Source organism: Gouania willdenowi, chromosome 3 (assembly GCF_900634775.1).
Source record: "Gouania willdenowi chromosome 3, fGouWil2.1, whole genome shotgun sequence".
Classification (NCBI taxonomy): domain Eukaryota; kingdom Metazoa; phylum Chordata; class Actinopteri; order Blenniiformes; family Gobiesocidae; genus Gouania; species Gouania willdenowi.
The window spans coordinates 22,432,328-22,452,065 of record NC_041046.1 but is presented as its reverse complement, the minus strand read 5'-3'; the positions used below and the strand labels follow the sequence as shown (position 1 = coordinate 22,452,065).

General features: G+C 39.4%; 1 protein-coding gene across 3 annotated transcripts; it reads left to right on the top strand.

The window, feature by feature from the left end:
* Positions 1–503: 503 nt before the first annotated feature.
* cenpf (centromere protein F) lies at positions 504–18,606 on the top strand. Of its 3 annotated transcripts, none has more exons than XM_028441928.1 (38): positions 504–569; positions 3,357–3,532; positions 4,086–4,211; positions 4,487–4,557; positions 4,724–4,851; positions 5,083–5,174; positions 5,257–5,530; positions 6,024–6,226; positions 6,334–6,459; positions 6,542–6,670; positions 6,824–6,946; positions 7,099–7,234; positions 7,324–7,453; positions 7,566–7,845; positions 8,003–8,209; positions 8,512–8,720; positions 8,927–8,966; positions 9,205–9,441; positions 9,813–10,400; positions 10,501–10,674; positions 10,783–11,633; positions 11,720–11,901; positions 11,997–12,096; positions 12,172–12,280; positions 12,611–12,692; positions 13,107–13,348; positions 13,442–13,550; positions 13,618–13,823; positions 13,954–14,172; positions 14,346–14,489; positions 14,648–14,837; positions 14,929–15,026; positions 15,099–15,140; positions 15,265–16,389; positions 16,538–16,667; positions 16,810–17,487; positions 17,635–17,741; positions 17,982–18,606. In XM_028441928.1, exons 2-38 carry the CDS (start codon positions 3,371–3,373, stop codon positions 18,171–18,173), a joined length of 8,241 nt encoding a protein of 2,746 aa, XP_028297729.1. In that variant the 5' UTR covers positions 504–569; positions 3,357–3,370; the 3' UTR covers positions 18,174–18,606. The 3 variants fall into 3 exon arrangements, with proteins under 3 accessions (XP_028297729.1, XP_028297720.1, XP_028297716.1); XM_028441919.1 differs by having other exon boundaries at positions 8,927–9,056; positions 16,577–16,667; XM_028441915.1 differs by having other exon boundaries at positions 8,927–9,056.
* Positions 18,607–19,738: the final 1,132 nt, after the last annotated feature.

Below are 19,738 nucleotides of genomic sequence, written 5' to 3'. Positions count from 1 at the left end.
TGCAATGTAGTTGTTACTGATTTGTAGGAAACATTTTTAAATATTTTATTAATGCCAATGGTAACCACAGCTCATTTTGAAGTATATGACACAATCAAATACCCAATATAAGAATAAATAACGGAGAGGAGAAAAATCCATTCAAAATGTAAGAAAAAAACTTAAGCCCATCTATGTTGACCATAGAGGTTACTAGACAGGAACAAAACCAGCAACCCCAGATCAAGAGAATGAGTTAAAATGGCAGAAAGCACACACTAGTTCAGGCTAAAATAGAGAGCAGGGCATGGTTGAAACTACATAAATCAATATTAACATGAATCAAACTAATGGGGAGTAAAGATAAAGAAGTGGTCATCCTATTACTTGTTGAAAAACTACAAGTGCTACATTCTGCTTTTCAACCACAAGGTGGCACTGTGCAATTGGGACGTGATCTGATTAACTATGTACGGCTTGACGTCATATCAGTTATCCAATGAGCGTGGAGCATGGGCGGATCAGTTTCCTCCGCTGGAGTTTGAATTTTTTAGACCAACAGTCAATGAAGGAGTAAAGAGGCGCCCAAAGTAAGTCCATTTATCTTCATATTTATCTCACTCCTCTTATGTCTACTACGTTATTCCCCATATGTAAACTTATAACACGCATTTAGCATAATTTTAACCACGAAATATTTAAAAATGAACGCTAAAACCAAGCTTTACGGAGCTTAGCACATGTAGCTACATTGCATTGTGCTAATAAATGTTAATTGAGATAAAATCAGCATCGCCTGGTAATGTTTGTGTATTTTTGACAATGCAACATTTGTCTATTTATACAACTAACAGAAGAAGAGAGCTTTTGGGTTACAAATACTTTTAGTGACCAGTGTTTTGTATTTAGACGTAAGTTTGTTATGTTACGATAATTTGTAATATTTATGTTTTTTGAATAAATTATCCCTCCATTATTATAAAACAATGCTTAGTTTGTAGTCGTCATGGCTTCATTATGTTATTACTATAACTATTATTATTATTCACTTGATCTGAATACATTTTGATGAGTAATACTGCACTTTTATTTTGAAGGGATTTGGGTGTAGGTTCATTGAAGTCTGAACCACTTCCTACTCCTTTTTGAATGTGTTTTAGTTGTTGATTCACAGAGGCTTAATGTATTATACACGACGAGGGAACATCACAAGTTGTTGTTGTTGTTGTTGCATATTTAAAACCAATTAATCAAACTCAACGATATTTATCGATATTAATATTATAAAAGTAAGGGTGTCCCTTATCAGCAATAAAAAAAAATTAGTATTAGATTATATCGGCCTACATCTACAATCTTTAATATAAGCACTCCAAATACATAAATAGTTTTTTTGTTTAGCATTATTTTTCAGGGTCGTCTTCTAATAATTTTTTTTTATTAATTCTGTTCAATTGTATTCTTATGTTTAAGGTTGGAATGTATGTAACCCATTGATTAAAGATAAATAGATCACTTTTTATCATTCCTAATGTTGCTGACTATTGTTCTGATATATATGAGGTGATATTACTTTATTAGGGATTTTCTAACATTCCACACTAGGGGTGGGCGATATGGGAAAAACGTCATATCACAATCACGATTTTTTTTTCATTCAAATAATTTAGACTGTTTTAAAGTTATTTACCAATAAAACAAACCAAATCACTTACTTAAAATCATCACCTTTTTTTTTTTTTTAATCTTTTTTTTTTTACTTGTATGTAAGCAATTCATCAAACTGGTTCATAGTGCAATTAACATCAAACAAAAAGGCTGACAAGTTATTTTAGTCACACAGTCTTTTTACTTTGTTCAACTAAAGTGGTGTAGCATTAGCAACACTTGCTCCATTCCAAGGCAGCATATCAGTCAAGTGATTTATATTTGTTATTGAGTAACACACTCATATTAATAAAATCCTATTTTAAGCAGTGTTTGAACACCTCATTTCACACAGTTTAGACAATCATATCCTTTACAAAATAAAACGTTACTGCTTTGGTTACATTAGGCCTGGGTGATATGGACCAATATTCATATCTCTATATTTTTCCTCAAAATGGCAATAGGTGATATAAACTCCATTTATTATTATTATTTTATTTTATTTTTTTCAATAGTTTTACAAGAAAAACAATAATGGGTCAAAATCAGTGGAGAAAAATGCCACAAAGACCCTTTTATTAATCACTAGCAGCACAATAACAACATTTTGTTTCACTTTTGACTTTTTCCTTCATTAAGGCTGAAATTTGATTAAATTATGTAGTGTTGCTTTTTTCAGGGCAGCTCTGAGTTGCTGAAAAAAGTTTTTGAAGTAAAGTTCTGTTTGTATGGACGACAGACATATGACGCAGACAAAATGTGAACTACAGACGGTTCTACGATCTCCGTGATTTAGGAGATCATCGTCATTTTGTAATCCTTAACGATCTAATATCATATACCCTTCCTACAAAATAAGTTAAAAAAAAAAAGTAGGTATGATTAGTGCTGCTATTGGATCGGTATCGTATTGGAGGGGAAAACGTTTTAATCAGGACACCCCTATATAAAAGTCTAATTTTGTTATTAAAGCAGTCAAGAAAGAACCATACGTCATTATTGTAATTTTGTTAAAACTTTGTTTAGATGAATTCTTACTCACAAAGGTTAGGTTATTAAAGATAAAATACTGATGAACAGCTGAATCATTATGGCTTAAGATAATGAGAACATTATTATTTATCACTGTCACATAGCCATTGAAAACCAAACATTTGAACTAGGGCTAGGCAAAAAAAAAAAAAAAACAACGATTTATCGAATTTGTAGCTAAAAACGATTTTTATTTTGAAAATTCAAGTTTTTTTTTTTTTTTGCTTAAACCTGGGTTAAAGCTTGAAATTGTTGAATGACAGGGTCTCATTTACTTTTTATTTTGGGATTGTTCTATGCATTTTAACTCATGGGGACAATCACAGCAATAAAGTTGCACTTTGACAATATACTGTATCTGATGTCTGCAGTCATTTTAAGTGCATTGAAAAAAAATAAAAATAAATCGAAACTCTATTTCTTTAAAAAATCAGAGATTTTTTTTTATTTTAGGCCAAATCGCCCAGCCCTAATTTGAACTAACTTTACTCCTTTGTGATCTGCCTGAAACTAAATCCTGTTTTGATTGTTTCTATTATTAGAAGTCTGTTAAAACATCATATAAAGCTTACATACTGTATGTCCAGCAAACTTGGCATTAGTTTATTATTCACCATCTGCCACATTCAATGAATAGGTAAATAAAGTCCAACTTCAGTTTCACTTTGATGTTGCTTGTTTGTGTGTTTGTGCAGTCAGGATAAAAACCATGAGTTGGGCAGTAGAGGAGTGGAAGGATGGACTTCCTGGGAAAGCCCTGCAGAAGATCCAGGAGATGGAGGTCCAGCTGGACAAGCTGAAGAAGGAACGTTCACAGAAGCAGTTTCAGTTGGACTCCTTAGAGGCCGTTTTGCAGAAGCAGAAACAGAAGGTGAGCATTTATAAAGTGTGCAATAACAGAGAATAAATAAGCTCACAGAAACATTGAATAGCCTGAAAAAAAAAAAGGTTTAAAGGGGTGTAGCATGATGTTGATGCAATGGTTTGTGCTGCTGCCTCAAAGCAAAAAGCAACTGGGTTACACTCTCAACACACTTGGGACTTCTATTTAAAGTATCAATGCTCTCCCATTAGTTTCAACTGTTTCTACCATAGTAAAACAACCAAACATGTATTTAAGGTTAATTGTAGTCTCTGAATTCCCCACAGCAGTGAAATGTGTTACCTGTTTGTACACGTTGAGCCTGAAACAGACTAGTGTACCCCACTTCATGTCTGATATAAACAAATATTCTTTATAGAGCACTTTAACAGATTAAACTCTCACAATGTGCTTTACTTCAAGATATACATGTACTGTAAGCTGCAATAGGCACCGACAGACTGCTGGCTGTCTACAGCACAATGTGGGTACAGAAGAAAGAAATGTCTTGGTTGAACTGTATTAGTACATATGATAACCATTGGTGTCTGTTTCTCCTCAGGTGGATAATGAACGAACAGAGATCTCAGCTCTGAAGAGAGAAAAGCAGACTTTGGTGGAGTCCTGTGATTCTCTGGATAAAACTCGTCAAAAAGCCGTCCATGAGCTCGGTGTTAAGGAGCAGCAGGTCAGTTTCTAAAAACAAGTTAACATTTAGCTGTCGAGCACTCATGGTTAAAGGCTTTATTACACTGTTTTTTTCAGTTTTTTTCTACAACAATTTCTACATTCTAATCAAACACACGCTCATTAACACTGATGTCTTGTTCGTTAAATACTTTATTACCCATGAAATATCAATACTAGTTGTGTGGTACAAAATACCAGGGGCGACTCTATACAATACTCGAGATGGCACAAAAGTCTGACATCTGAGTTTCACCTCTTTTTTCTTGGGCTTAGGTGAGCTACCTGGAGAGTCAGCTGAACTCCTGCAGGAAGACCATAGAGCGTCTGGAGCAGGAGCTCAAGAAGTGAGTGCAGAAAGCTTCTGTGTTAGTAACATACTGGCTAGTTGTGTTGTGGTTAAATAGTTGGAATGAAAGTTGGACGAAAAGATCTACTGTGACTCAAGAGGCACTTGTTTTTATGAAAGATTGAAAACATGTCATGTAACATGTACTTGATCTATACTTACAGGTATAAGAATGAACTTGAGCGTTCTCAGCCTGCTGGCTCGTCCTCCATGTCCTCCTCCGAGCTGCAGCCTTACTCTACTCCACAGAAGAGTTTTCCTACTCCGCTACCGGCTGCCAACAAACACCAAGGTAGCGCAGTTAATGTTTTTTTTCCCTAAATGACGTTAATCTCTTTTGTCATAGTTGGTGATAGTACTGGTTTTGGGAGTCCGTTCACTCAATCAACATGACATTTTTCTAACTCTACAGTAATTATAAAGTTAAGAATAGTTAATAAAGATAGCTTTATTAGAATAATTATAGTTACTTTATACAAGCACTACTGATTACTCCAACGTGTGCATTGCATGTGTTTAACAGATAACAAACTAGAGGAGCTTCAGGAAAAATACAACCAAGAGATAGAAGAAAGAAAAAGACTGGAGACAGAGCTCAAAGTACTGCAGGTCAAAGTGAGTTACTTTTAAAAACATTCATTTTTAAGCCACACAAATCTTCTCTGTGTTGTTTTTAAACCATAAACTGTTTTCCCAGCTCTTGAGCCAGACATCAGTCAGTGTAAGCCACAAGGACATCGCTGCTCGCCAAGCTGGATCATCTATATTCCCATGGCAACAGCAGGATCAGTCTCTCCACCGCCAGTCTGTGGACACATTGGAAACACCTCTGAAAAAACGAAGCACTTCCCTTTGGGATGCTCATGAGGAGACGCCAATCAAAGCCTGTCAGAGGATGAGCTCCACTAGGGTCATGCCGAGTCCTAATGCATCCTCCCAGCAGACGGAGCAGCTAAAGACACTGAACCAAGGTCAGTTATTGTAATTAGTTATATTTTTTCTACCTAATTCTCAGCATTTTATTTCAAGAATACACAACCATGTTTGCAAATGTTGATGCTTAAAATGCTCCACAGGTGTTTGTGTCTCCCCTTCACCGTAAAGGGATCCTCCACTGTTTTTACAAGCTTGGCCTAAAATCTTTGAAATATATTTATTAGAAGACAGAAGATCTATGCCTAACAAAATTAATTAGTATGCACCTTATTCATTTTGTTGTCTTTTAAAAATGGGACGACTTTACGGTTTAAGTTTCCGCCATCTTGAAATTATGTGATTGATGATGTCACATGGCCCCACTGCCTGTAAGCATCCCATTGTTTTCTATTAGAGTGATGCATTCAGCTTGCTTGTAGGATCATTTAGCAGCTTTTTCAGTCAAAATGTAAACTTGTGCTGCTTTTTGTTGCTCTAAAAAAAGTTTTCAGTGTGCACATTTCAAAGTCATTGTCTTCATTTTATTAGAGCTGCGTGGCCGCGTGTCAGAGCTGGAGAGGAATTTGTTCAATCAGGAGAAAGAAATCCATAACCAAGCTTCCAAACTGCAAGAGCTACAGACTCAACTGAACCAGGCTCGCAAAGATCTGAGTGAGCGAGAACGAGACGTGACCAAGACCAGTCAAGAGCTGACCCAGACCACAGACAAACACCAGCAGCTCTTGACTAAGGTGGGCTTCGTTGACATCTTAAAATCTATAGAAGTAGTTTTTCAGTTCCTTGTGGAAGTTTTGTTGAAGAAACAGCAGAGTATAAAGCTGTGCTGTCTTCTTCTCAGTATTCGTCAGTTGAGCAGAAGCTGAAACAGGTCACAGAGGAGATGAGCTGTCAGAGGCACAATGCTGAGAGCTGCCGACGAGCCCTGGAGCAAAAACTCAAGGACCAAGAGAGAGACTCACAGAAGGTGCTATAGATGTTTACTAACAGCATTTGTAGACTTAATAGTATTCAGTTCAACACTTTTCAACGTTATTTATTTTGTGTAGGAGCTTGCCCAATTGCAAAGCTCTCACCAGGCTTTGGATCAGCAGCTGAACCAGACCAGGACCAAGCTGACACAGGAAGTTCAACAGCTGAAAAAGGAGCACAATGTGCTGCAGGCCGATATGGAGAAGGTCAGTATGTTTCAGTATTGTGCTCTGATTTAAATTTTTCAGTTTTTTTTTTTGCTTATGTCAAGCATACACCAACAAACTTTGTTTGTAAGGGAAAGTGCTTAATTTGTACATAGACTTTGAACGTTAATAGTCACACAAATTACTTCCCAGGTGTCCCACCAAAAAAATAAATTAGAAAGAGACATAGAGGAGCAGAAACAGAAACTTCTGAGGTCCGAGCAAAGCCTCCAGGCCAGCCAGTCCAAAGAGCAAGAGCTGCGTAAGAAAATGGAGGTTGGTAGCTTTATTTTGGAAAATCCTTTCAGTAACTGTAGATGTTTCACTTGCATCTTTATCTTCCAGAGCATTATTATATGAAAATATAATTAAGAATTTGAAACCCAAATGTGAAAAACACTTACTCAGATAATTATTTGTTGTTCCAGGACCTACAGAAAGACAAAAACTGTGTTACTGTGCAGTTGGACCAGAGCAGCAGACGCCTGACTCAATTTGAGGAAGAAAAGAAAACTTCAGAGCAGAGTCTAAAGCGGCATCAGGGTTTACTCGATGATCTCAAAGGTAGATGTTCTGTTGGCAGCTTCATTCATTTTTATGTTTTTTTATATATATATTTTAAGTTGTATAACTGATATCTTCTGATTGTTTAGCTAAATCAGAGGTACAGGCTGAGGAACTGAAGAGACTTCAGACAAAACTGGAGCACCAGACTAAGACATCAGCAACAGAGTTGGACAACTTGAAGAAATCACTCTCGGATGCAGAAAACAAAAGCGACAGGTAAACTATTGCAATGCACAGATATAGAAGGTAACCACAACTCTGTGGTAAAACATTTGAATGTTTAGTTAGTTGGCTTTTCACACAGTATTTATGTTTCATCACCTTGTAGGTCTCAGAGTGAACTCCAGAAAGAAAAACAAGAAGCAGAGAGGCTGAGCAACAGGCTGCTTGTGTTGGAGAAAGAGGGTCAAGAGTTAAAATCCAGTATAGCTGTGAGCCAGGCAGAGTGTGCTGACCTGAAGAAGGAGCATCTAAGTTTGTTGGAGTGGAAGACTAAGAAAGAGACCCTCATTAATGAAACTGAGGCGGTGCAAAAGAAGCTCAATGACCAAATTACCAACCTGGAGAGCCGTCTTGGCTCAATAAATGAAGCTAATGATGAGCTTAAGGTAACAGTTTAAATGGATAGGTGGACATTATTCATTGTCTATTTAAATAGAGGTAGACAAAACATTTGATTGCTAAAACCCTTAGACACTTAATCTAGAACATGGTAAACACAAAGCAGATTAAACCTCACTTAATATTTTTTCTTGTCTCGTGCAGAAGAAACTTGCGAGTGCAGAGGAGGATAAGGCCCGTCTGTCTGCTCACACCGACTCCTTGAAGGGAGAACTCCTTTTAAAAAGTACAGAGCTGGAGGAGAAAGAACATCAATACAATCAGCTTCAGTGTCAGTTCACTGAGTCAGAGCAGAAAAACAACAAAGATCTGGAGAATTACAGCATTCAAATGGATCGCCTGGAAGCTCAGGTGAGTTAACCTTTTTAAAATACTCAGATTTGATGTCAACATCATCCTAATCTGCATAGAGAAACATTGCTCTCTAAAAACAATGTTATACTGTAGAACCTTCAACAAGCTCTTAATGGATTATTTGTAATGCAAGTTTTTTGAGAAATCATTCTACCACAAACATTTTCTCCCTCAAAATGTTTGTAATGCAAGATGGAAATCCTTTGAATAAATGCTTAACCCAGTTTTTATTGATTCCAAAATTACTTTTTTTAATTATTCTACCTTTTTAAAAAAATAAAAAATAATTATCCGAGCAGGTCAAGGACTTGAAGCTCCTTTTACAAAAGGAAGTACATCGGGCAGAGGATGCAGAGAAGACTAACAAAGCGCTACAGGATGAGCACCAGGCAGCCTGTGAACTTGTGCAATCCAAAGACCAGTTGGTGGATCTGGCTCAGGCTGAAATCAGACAGCTGAAGGAAAACCTCTCACAAATCACAGCTCAACATGAGGCGCAGAACCTCAGGTAAGACGTCCTGATTCAGCGTTGGTCTTTTTTTAATCTTTATTTTTTTTTTAGTGGCTCAAATTGATAACGCTGTTGTGTATGTGTATGAGATGGCAGCAACTGTTCAGCAGTGTAAATATTTCATAAAGAAATGCCATCTGAAATGTTTTAAAATGCCACATATGGAGTGTTTTTATCATCTTTGTATGTTTGATCATTGTTAGGCTGACTGAGGAGAAGGCAGCTGTACTAAAGCAGTGTGAGGTGAGTGTTTCAGCAAAGGCTGAAGAGATGGAGCATATAAAGCTGGAGCTAGAGGAAGCACAACAAGAGCTGCTGCTCAACAAAAACAAGGTCTGATTTGATTGGTTTAAAACTTTTCATAACACAATATGGCTTTGTAAGATCTGAAGCAAACCTGTTAACCTCCACCTGTGATTACATATGCTTGGTACTGCTGTCCTGAAGTTTTGTGTTTTGTTTTTTGTTTTTTGTTTTTCAGATCAGCTCCATGGAGCAGTTGTTGAAGGTCAAGGAGCAACTGGGAAGTGAGCTGCAGAAACAAGTTAAGAAGTTGTCGGATGAAGAGGAAGGGCTCAGAACAATGTACAAGAAAAAATCAGAGGAGCTCACACAACTGGATATGGAGCTAAAGGACCAGCAGAGCCAGACACAAGAGAGGGAAAAACAAACAAGGGAGCTGGAAAATAGAGTTCAGAAGATGGAATCAGAGTCGGAGGTAAAGTACCCTGGTCATTCCACACATCCTCACATTAAATCTTAATTTTTAAATGCAAAGGCCTCAAATGCATTTTTTGTTTGAAGAAAATAGTAATAGAACAGTAATAGCGCCTTCCACAAGGCAGCAAGCTAGCTCACTTGTAGTTGTAATGAGCTCTTAATGCCTCACATCTGTTCTACATGTTTTCAGATGTGAAGAGTCATTTGTTGCATCAGGTAGCTCATTGTTGCAACAGTAAAGTTAGACAGGATCTGGGAAAATAAGAATCTGGACAGACCTGTCTCATGTTACCTTCATGCTGCTGATGTAGTTCTATTTTTTATTCTCTTTGTGATTTTGGTGTAACAATCTAAATCTATTTTTCCAAGGCGGTCCAGAGTGACCACATCCAGAAGATCAACACCCTCCTGCAGCAGATTTCTTCTTTAGAGGAATGCGTGGGTGTAAACAAAGAGGCAGCAGAGAAGCTTCCAGTCTTAAAGAATGAACTAGATGTTGTCATTCAGTCTCACACTGACCTGAAAAAGTCTTTTGAAGCACTTGAGAAAAGTCAGTTGTCCACAATTGAAGACAAGTCCAATCTGGAGAAAACCCTTGCTGAGAAACTCAGTGTGATCTCTAGTTTGGAAAAAGAGGTGAACGATCTCTCAGAGAAGATGAGTAAGGAATCTCAAAGTCATGCTCTGCAGACTGAATTATTCCTCAGTAAAGAGAAGAGCCTTAAGGAACAGCTTGAAACCACAAAGAAATCTGTAAGTGCTGCCAAAGGGGAGCTGAGTTCACGTCGTGAAGAGATCAAAACCATGAAGACGACTCTGTCTGCTGCTTCACGAGGCTTGGAAGAGAGAGACCTCACCATAAAGAGCCTGAAGGAGAAGCTGAATAAGGCTGTGGCTGACCAAGGCAAAACTGCAGAGCTCCTGAAAGAAAAGATGGATGCCCTGAACAAAATCAAGGTTTGTATTTACTCGTGTTTTACTAACTACTGCTTCTACGGGTGTAGTTAAAGAAAGGTGATTTTAAATCAGTTTTTTTTTGTTTACACCACTATTCAAGGTGCAGCTGGAAATGCTGCAGATGGACCTGGAGGACAACGAGACCCTCATGAACACCTTTGATAGTCAGGTCGAGGAGCTAAAATCAACTGTAAAGTTTTTGGAGGCTCAGCTGGTACAGAATAATACTGAAAAGTCTCACATGGAGGTCGAACTTGAAGATAGCAAAGCTCAGGTTTGGCTTTATACACAAACTCACTTGTTCTGAGTTTGAACCTATTGTTACAAACATTCATACAGATTTATTTGGGTTCATTGTTTTATCCTCTGCTTTTGTTTTTAGGTTTCTGTCCTGGAAAATCGCTTGAATGAAGTGCAGTCCCAGAACTCTGAACTGGAGTCCAAATATGTCACTGCACAGGAGGAGCTGTTTGAGAGAAGCTGTGAAATAAGTCGTCTGGAGGAGGGAGAAGTAAGACGAAATCAGCTGGAAGAGAGCGTTTCCATTTTAGAGTCTAAGATCAGTGAGCTCACAGAGGAGAAGGCAGCACTCCACCAGGACAAATGCAACCTTCGGACAGCTTTGAAACAGCTAACTGATGAAAAAGATCAAGTTGAAAGTGAAGTATTTAAAATGAAAGCACAGCAAACACAGTTGGAAGGCAGTGTGGAGATGTTATCAGAGGAGAACAGGCAGCTGCAGACCCTCACTAAGCAGTTAACTGAAGACAAACAGGAGGCAGAAATTAAAATCGATGCATTAACAGCTGAGAAACACCAAGCTCAGTCAGTATCTGTTCAGCTCACTGAAGAGAAAACTGAACTCGAGTTCACTCTAAAGCTGATAAACGAGGAAATAGTTCAACTTAAAGAGAAATTGTCAACATTAAATGCTGAGAAAAAAGAGTTTATTTTGAACTTTGATCGTCTAGAGCGAGAAAAGCTTCAGCTAAAATCTAATTATGATCAGCTCTCTGAAGAAACCCACAAACTACAGTCCAGTGTGAGTCAAGCTGAGGAGAAACAGTTGCAGATGTATGAAACCATAAGGAGACAAGAAGATGAGGTGGCTTTACTTAAAGAGGAGAATGATTGTCTTCAGCACTCGCTTGTGTCATCAGAGCAAAAGCAGGAAAGTCTGAAGGAAGAGATCCAGATGAGGGACAAGAAGATGGAGCAAGACAACACAGATCGGTATGTCTGCATTCAGACTTCTACTGAACGTAACGCCCCATTGAGTCACTGAAATCATCATCTCTGCATTGTTTCCTATCCCACAGCTGTGAGCAGTTTGAGGCCGAACAGGCCAAACTCCACCAGAAGTTGTCAGATTTACAGGAAGAGCTGACTATGTTTAAGCAGCGTTACGATTCACTGCTGGAGCAGGTGGGCCAACAGCAAGGCCTCATCCAGCAGCTCTCTGAATCCACAGCAGATACAATCACTGACGTGGAGGCTGCTGGTTAGTGACAAGCAAATCCATAGTCATTTATTTCTGTAAAATGTATGACTTTTGTTAGAAATAACACATGCTCTTTTATATTCTTTTTACTGAAGCTGCAGCGGGGCAAAATGATGAGGAACCAGCACTTAGTGTGAGCGTCAGTACCAGCAACAAATCTCCTCTGAATGAGCAGCAGACTGAGGAGGCCCTCGGGTACAGTTTCAAACTTCACAGGAAGGTGTGTTGTAGAAGTTAAAGACTAAATCCAGTCTTCCTGTGTTGGAGTAGGGAGGTGGAACTCTGTGAAGAAGAAGAACAGACGAGCAAGACATTGGAGACGCACACTACTAGTGTTGAGGATATGAGCACTAAGGAGGAGGAGGAGCTGCACAAACAGGTAAAATCACTCAAGAATGGGTCAAAATACATGTTCAGATGATATGAATAAGCTGAAATACTAACATTACATGGTCACATGAATGATCTGCTGACAACATCAATCAAATAGTAATTGGATTGAGGTGTGCAGGTAAACGGAGTGGCTGTTTCTCTTCTTCACAGATGATGCTGGCTTTTGTGCCTATGATTGTGATCAAGGGTTTTTGTGGTTGTTGTTTTGCTGAGACTTGGAATACTCAAATACTTGCTTTTGGGGATGTTACAATTGTGAATATTTTTATTTAGTTTTGAATCCCAATTTGTTCATACTTTCTTGCTTTTACTGCAGGTTCCTGAAGAGAACTGTACTCCCGATGATGATTTGAAGCCTGCTTCCTTGGGCCTGGTTCTACAATCCTCCATCAATGATGGTAAATGTTCCTTCCCTGCCTTTTTATAACTAAGTTTCACACTAAGCTCATACTTTAGAGCAGGGCTCACCAACACTGTTTATACAGGCAACTTGTGCTCTGCCTCTTTTCTGCCTACATCAGTAAGCATAGCGTTAAATGCATTTCAAATGTTCATCACATTTGACTGATAGATGACAGTCAAGTGTGCCAATTTAAATATTAAGGTTTGCTGCAAAACCTTGATGACTTCTGTTAAAGAACAATGTTTCTATTTTTTAGATGTTTGAAGGTGGGATTATAAATGTATATTATTTTAAAATTGTATGGTAAAGGTTCACATGATTTTGTTGCCTAATTTAAAAAAAAAAAAAAACATGCTGCTGGTTTTCATTTAAATTCTTCTACAGATTGATGTTTAGCTTGTATTTTCAGGGCCACCCCAGATTATTCAGCATCAGGAGACGTTCACAGCCCACAAAAATGAGGTGGAGGCCTTGCACTCAGAGGTTGATGCTCTGTCCTCTGACATTGAGCTCAGAAAGGAGCTGACAGCTGAGCTGAGAGTTCAAATTCAAGATTTGGAGGGACAAGTTTGTGCTGCACAGGAGAAGGCACAAAGTGCTGTGAATCAGCTGAGTGTTTTTTTGGAGACAGAAAAAGCTCTTTCTCATCAGGTATAGAGGATAATAGTCTGAAGAAGAGATGCATTCCCAACTTTACTCTGAGAATCATGTTTTTATTTTTGTGTTGTTGTGTCTGATATTTAGGTAAGCACACTGTTGGAGGATAAGGAGACATTAACTCTGCAGCTGCAAACTGCTAAATGTCAGCTCACAGATGTAATGGAAATGCTGGAGGGACTGGAGATGGCTAAAGGTATGCTCACACTCTGAAAGTTTTGCATTATTTAAATGTTTATTTATTGCACTATTTTGTTCTGCAGGTGGGTGGGATGAAAAGTTCTTTCAGCAGGAGAGTGAGTTAAAGAGGACTCGCTCAGAGAAAGCTAACCTGGAGAAGCACATTCTGGGAATGGAGTATGAGCTGGAGACCATGCAGGTGGAGAGGTCCACTCTGAAGGATGAGATCGAAGCCCAGAGGAAGACTTCATCTGGAATGGAGCAACAGATTGAAATGCTTGTATCAGAGGTAAGATCTAGAGTTTAAGATGACTAAATGTCATAAAAATTAGCCAGAAGAGCCTTGTGAAAAACACAAGCTATTGTAGTTAACATGATATGTAATTATAGAGTAACCTGAGTGGATCTTTTGCCTCTAGACGACACAGCTGAGATCTGAGTTGGTTTCTTGCTGTGAAGACCGAGATGAGTTAAGTCTATCTGTGGCTCAGTGGAGAGAAAAGGTTCACGGTCTAGAGAAAAGCAACTGTGACACCAGAAACCTGATTTCCATCCTGGAGGATGACATCAAAACAGGAAGGAAGGAATATGAAGCTCTGCAAAGCAGCACAGAGAAGCTTCAGATGGAAAAACAACAGGTACACAAAGAGACCAGTGACAAGGCGACCTGCATGGCTTTTCAAACTGCTGATCAAACACTTTTAAACTGTACAGGCATAATTTTCAATTCTATTATTTTTACAACTGTGGGCACAACAATATGTTATTACTATAACAGTGTTGTTATTTATGTTTGTTCTCCTGCCTGCAGCTGTTGGAAGAAGTCAAGCTGCTCGATCAGACTCTCTCACAAGAGCGTAGTGAAAGGGAGGGGCTTGTTGGTTGCCTTCAACAGATAAAAGAAGATCACACCTGTGCCAGTCAAAGCACAGAGTCCGTTGTTGGCAAAATACAGGTGAGCAATTGTTGCATGTGTATTTTCAGAATGTGTCCTAAATGGTGTGGAACATAATTTTTATTTTTTTGTTCATTATTTATTTTTAATTTGTTTGCCCAACAAATTATTAAATCTGCCATTTATTCTAACCTTTCTCTCCTGCTCATCTCCTAAAGTGTTTGGAGGGAGAGGTGTGTCGACTCTCTCAGTCTCTCGAATCGTCTTTGCTTGAGAAAGGAGAGATTGCCTCACGTCTGAACTCTACACAGGATGAGGTGCAGCAGATGAGAACTGGAATTGAGAAGCTTCAGGTTCGCATCGAGTCCGACGAAAGGAAGAAAAAGAAAATGGGCGAGCAGCTCAAAGGTGATTACTAGGACAGTGTACTATGCTATATCCTGGTCATTGTTCAGTATATTTGGTCTGAAGGTGTGTGCATTTGTGTGTGTCCTCGTAGCTGCTCAGAGGAAGTTCGACTCACTGCAGGATCGCATTGAGGTGCTGGAACGGGAGAAAGAAGATGTTGAGCAAAGTCTGGAGGAAGCTGTGATGCAGGTTGGCTGAAAGGAAATAAAGGAAAACAGCCATATAATGATGACGTGAATTTTAATATTTACTTTTCCACAGACTGAGACAGCCCAAGCTGAGCTTGTGGAAGAAAGAAATAAGGTAACAACATATACATCTGAATGTTACTGTCAACAAATAAATAATCAGTTTAAACCTCTTTTTTTTCTCCTCTTGCTGTCCCTTTGATGATCTTTCTCTAAACATTGCTGATTTGTGTATTCAGGTGGAGGAGGAGAGGAAAGAGCTCAGTGAGAAAATATCAGACCTCTCTGCCACACTGGAACATCTGAGATCTGAGAAAGAGCTCATGGAGAGGGAGCTGGAAGCCAAAAACAGAGAAATCGAAGAAATAAAGGCTGACAAAGAGCAATTGGAAAGGGGACTGGAGAAGGCAGAGGTGGAGAGAAGAGAGGAAGAGGACAGACAGAAGTCCAGGGTAGAAGAACTGCAGAGAGGAGTTAGAGAGACAACTGAGCGACAAATGAAGCACATGGAGGATCTTCAAGCACAACTGGCAGCCTCTGAACACAGGGAGGACTTGCTAGAGCAGAAGATTAAAGAACAAGGCGAGGAGAAAGAGAAACTGGAGTCTTTGTTGTTAGAGATGGAGGAGGAGAAAGAACATCTTCTAGGTTCTCTGCAGGCGTGGCAATCAAAAGTGGAGAAGCTTCATTCTGAGAAAGAGCAGTGTGAAGCCGAAGTAAACAACTTCAGGATTCATATTGAGGCATTGAAAGAAGAAATAAAGGAGCTTAAAATGCTCATCAAAGCTAAAGAGGAAGAAAATGAAGTTTTGAAACAACAGCAGGAAAAGGAAATTACCTGTAGCGAATCAATCTTTTCTCTAAGTGCAGAGAAAGAACAGGTAGAGATAGAAAACATCCAACTTGTCGAGGAAAAGGAAAAACTGCATTTGAGCTTTACGTCTTTGCAAAAAGAGAGAGATGATCTGTGCTGCAGTCTGGCTTCTGCAGAAAAGGATAAAGAGACACTTGAACAACAGAAAAGAGAGTTGGCTGAGGAGAAGGATAAGCTTCAGTCAGAGCTTGATTTGATAGAGAAGGAGAAACATGACCAGGAACAATATCTTTTTTTAGTCCAACAACAAGAAGAGGAAAAACAGAAGTTAGTGGCTGAGAAACAAGAGTTGCGTTTGATCCTTAGTTCGGTTGAAGAAGCAAAAATCAATCTGGCCTCGGCTCTTTCTGCTGCTGAGAAGGAGAGACGAGCAGCGGACGAGCAAAGAGAGAAGGTTGAAGCAGAACGGGACAATCTACAGTCGGCTGTTTCCACCATGGAGAAAGAACTGGAGATGCAAAAATCATCCGTCACTCAACTTCATCTACAGGTACGCGCACAAACTGAGCAATTTTACCAAATGGAAAATGTTGACTTTAGAGTCTGCACCAATTACTATTAGAACTGGTGTGGACATTCAAATATAATATACTGTATATAACAAACACTAAAGACATGGTATTTATAAATATATCTAGGTGTCTGATTTAACATCTCGTGCTACGCGGCTCTCCAAGGAACGAGACTCAGCTTTGAGCAAGATGAGTCTGTGGATGAAGACCTGCAAACAGCTGGAGCAGGAGAAGCAGATCATCCTGAACAGCCCAGGTGAGCACCTACACATGTGACTGATTTTATGTTGAAAGAGCTTTTTCAACATGAAACCAGTGAATTTCTAAATTCAAATACTGTAAGCCTGTCTTTGGAGAATGTAGTGTTCAGGTTTCACCCACTGATGTGTCTATTGCAGGAGGTGGGAGGAGCAAAGAGGAGGTGCAGACTGAGGTGACCCAGCTCAGAGCAGAGGCAGAGCAGAGAGAGAAAGAACTGAAACATCTGAAGGCAGATCTGGAAAAGAAGCGCGTTGAGGCTGAAAGACCGATGCAGACTCATGAAACAAACCGAGAGCTGACGGAACTGACGGCTGCCCTCCATGAACAGAGCGGACAGATGAAGGTGAAGGATCAGGAGCTGGAAGAAGCAAGAAGTGAGCTTGAGGAACTAAATAAGGTCCTGGAGGAGAAGAGCAGGGAAGCGGATGAGTGCATGGAAAAATACTGCAGCCTAATGGTAAAAGTCCACAAACTGGAAGAGACTAATGAAGCCCTCAAAACACGACTGGAGCAGATTTCCCAGAGCCAAAACACTCACAGTGTAACCAGCACAGAGACACGCCGGCAGTCCAAGAGCAGGTCTACCCCTAAACTCCAGGAGGAGAAAGACGACACGGAGAATGTTGTTCCTTCAGCACCTCAGAGGTCTCCTCAGGGAAAACGAGGTCATGTTGACATTAGTGACAAAGACAACGCACAGGAAGCCCTTCACAACCTGACCAAGAAGATCAAAGCCACCACCACGCCCAAACCCAGAACTCCACAGGAAGAGGACGAGTTCAGACCTGAAGGACTTCCTGAGCTGGTGCGGAAAGGTGCGTTTGTGACATTCTTGTGGCTACATCTGGACTCCACCTAAAGAGGCCAACATCTGCAGCTAAAACGTTGTACAAAAATTAAAATAATGGATGAATAATCCACAGGTTGGGTTCACTTTTTTTATTTTACCTTTGTCTGCTCAGGGTTTGCTGATATTCCTCTGGGAGAGGCCAGTCCTTTCATTATCAGGAGAACTACCGGCAGGCGCTGCAGCCCTCGGCTGACTGCTCCATCAGCGTCTGATGGAAAAGTGAGCGCACACACACTGCCATGCTATTTATCCCCAGAAATTTAATAATACAGTTTAGGTTTGTGTAGGAATTTAGCCAAGACATAAACTTTTATTTAATAATGTTCGGAATCAAGGTAATATGTCAGTGGTAGAGTTGAAGCCTTTTCCCCCCAAAAAATATCACTTAATTGAACAAAACATATTGTGCTTACCAAGTAAATGCTTCATACTGTATCTGTTCCCCTTCTGTCACTGCAGGTTTTGGGTCCCATTCCACTCCACAGTCCCTCTACTGGTACATCTGAGAGCTCAAACAAGACGCGTCTTTCTCCCCAAAAAGAGGACAAAGCGATGCGACGGTCTTTAAGGTTACAGAAGACTCCAGAACAGAAAGACACACAGCTCATAAAAGAACAAACACAGCAAGGAGATAACTGTCACGTGCAGTAGGGCTGAACACACACACACACACACACACTGTACAGTAGTTCACCTAATTTCTTTCATTTCCTTTAGTCACGTGACATTTATAAATTGTGCACTAACGTGTTCCTCACAGCACTACCTTTAGCTTTTCTGCTTTATAAACGTAATGTGTTTTAATAGATGAATCGTTTATATGCTCGTGTTTTGTAGGTAGGCGGGTGCATTAGTTTACTCTTTGTAACAGTTTTAATGTGAGAGTTCATCATTCCACTGAGTTACTGGACATTATTCTTACTCACCTCGTCTTTATGTGGATGTAAATGTTTAACATGCCTGTGTGCTATGTTGGTAGCTGCACACATTATAGTGTCTGCTTCTAATGTTCATACATTTCCACAAATAATCTGGCAGCTTTTTTTTAAATTTTTTTTTAAATAAAGTTTTTTTTTTCTACGGCCTTTTGGTTTTTTTTTTTTTTTTTGTTTTTTTTTTTTAGTATTTTATTTATTTGTTTGTTATGAATTCAAAAGGAATATTGGGGAAAATGTTTTTTCCTGCTACAGGATGTGTTTTAGACATAAATGTGTCAATAAATGAGAAATTAGAACATTACTAAAAAGTTATTTCAGTGAATTAATTCAAAAACTGTTTGCCTTGCGATGGACTGGTGACCTGTCCCGGGTGTACCAGGTTGAGGGCCGGGGATAGATTTTTACCCTGAACAGAGTACACAGTATGCACAGCAATCCATCTGTGGACCTTCTGAGGTGTAATTGAAGCCCAGGTTGTTTTGATAGCAACCTTCAGCTCTATATTATTGGCTCTGCTCTCATCTTTATCCTCACACTCGCCCATAGGTTTTCTGCTAATTCCCTCATTCAGTGCCATTGACGTAATATTACGCCATTTCAAATCCATAGGCTCAGTGCCATTGACGTAATATTACATCATTTACATCGTTTAATGAGATTACTAGAATATACCCTGGCGGAGGTCCCTCATTCATATCTAAACTGTAATGTGATTTAGTGACCAACTGTGCCCTGAAGGTGGCAGCAGCACACATTTGGATCAGAGATTAGCCACTGATGCTACCATTAGCTAAGGAGGAAGAAGCAGGGACGACGGGAGATTATGGCGCTACGGAGTGATATTGTGAAGTATCCAGCAGCTCACAGCACCACATACTAATACAGAACGTGTGGACCTGAGTGGATTATTGATTATGCTGTGATCGTGAAATAAAACCTTCAATTAACCGGGTAAAATGGTCAGCTCTGTGTGTCGGGAGGAAGTTACGTCTGTGTGATTGACGGGGGAGAGACTTGAAGGGATGCCAAAATACAGTAAGAAATCCATTCAACTCTGACATAGATAGCAAAATAATAATAATGTTGCCATCAAAAGCCATGTCTCGGTGTTGTTTTTGTAGTTTTATAGAAGGAACCCAATGTTGAGGTGAAAAATAAAAAATGCTTCACTACTAGATTTTTTCAGAAAAAGCCGTTTTTCTCAGCTTTTTGTCACGAACTGGTGATTTGTGTGAAACTTTCCTCTATTTAACTGCGGATTACAGAGGAATGAAACAA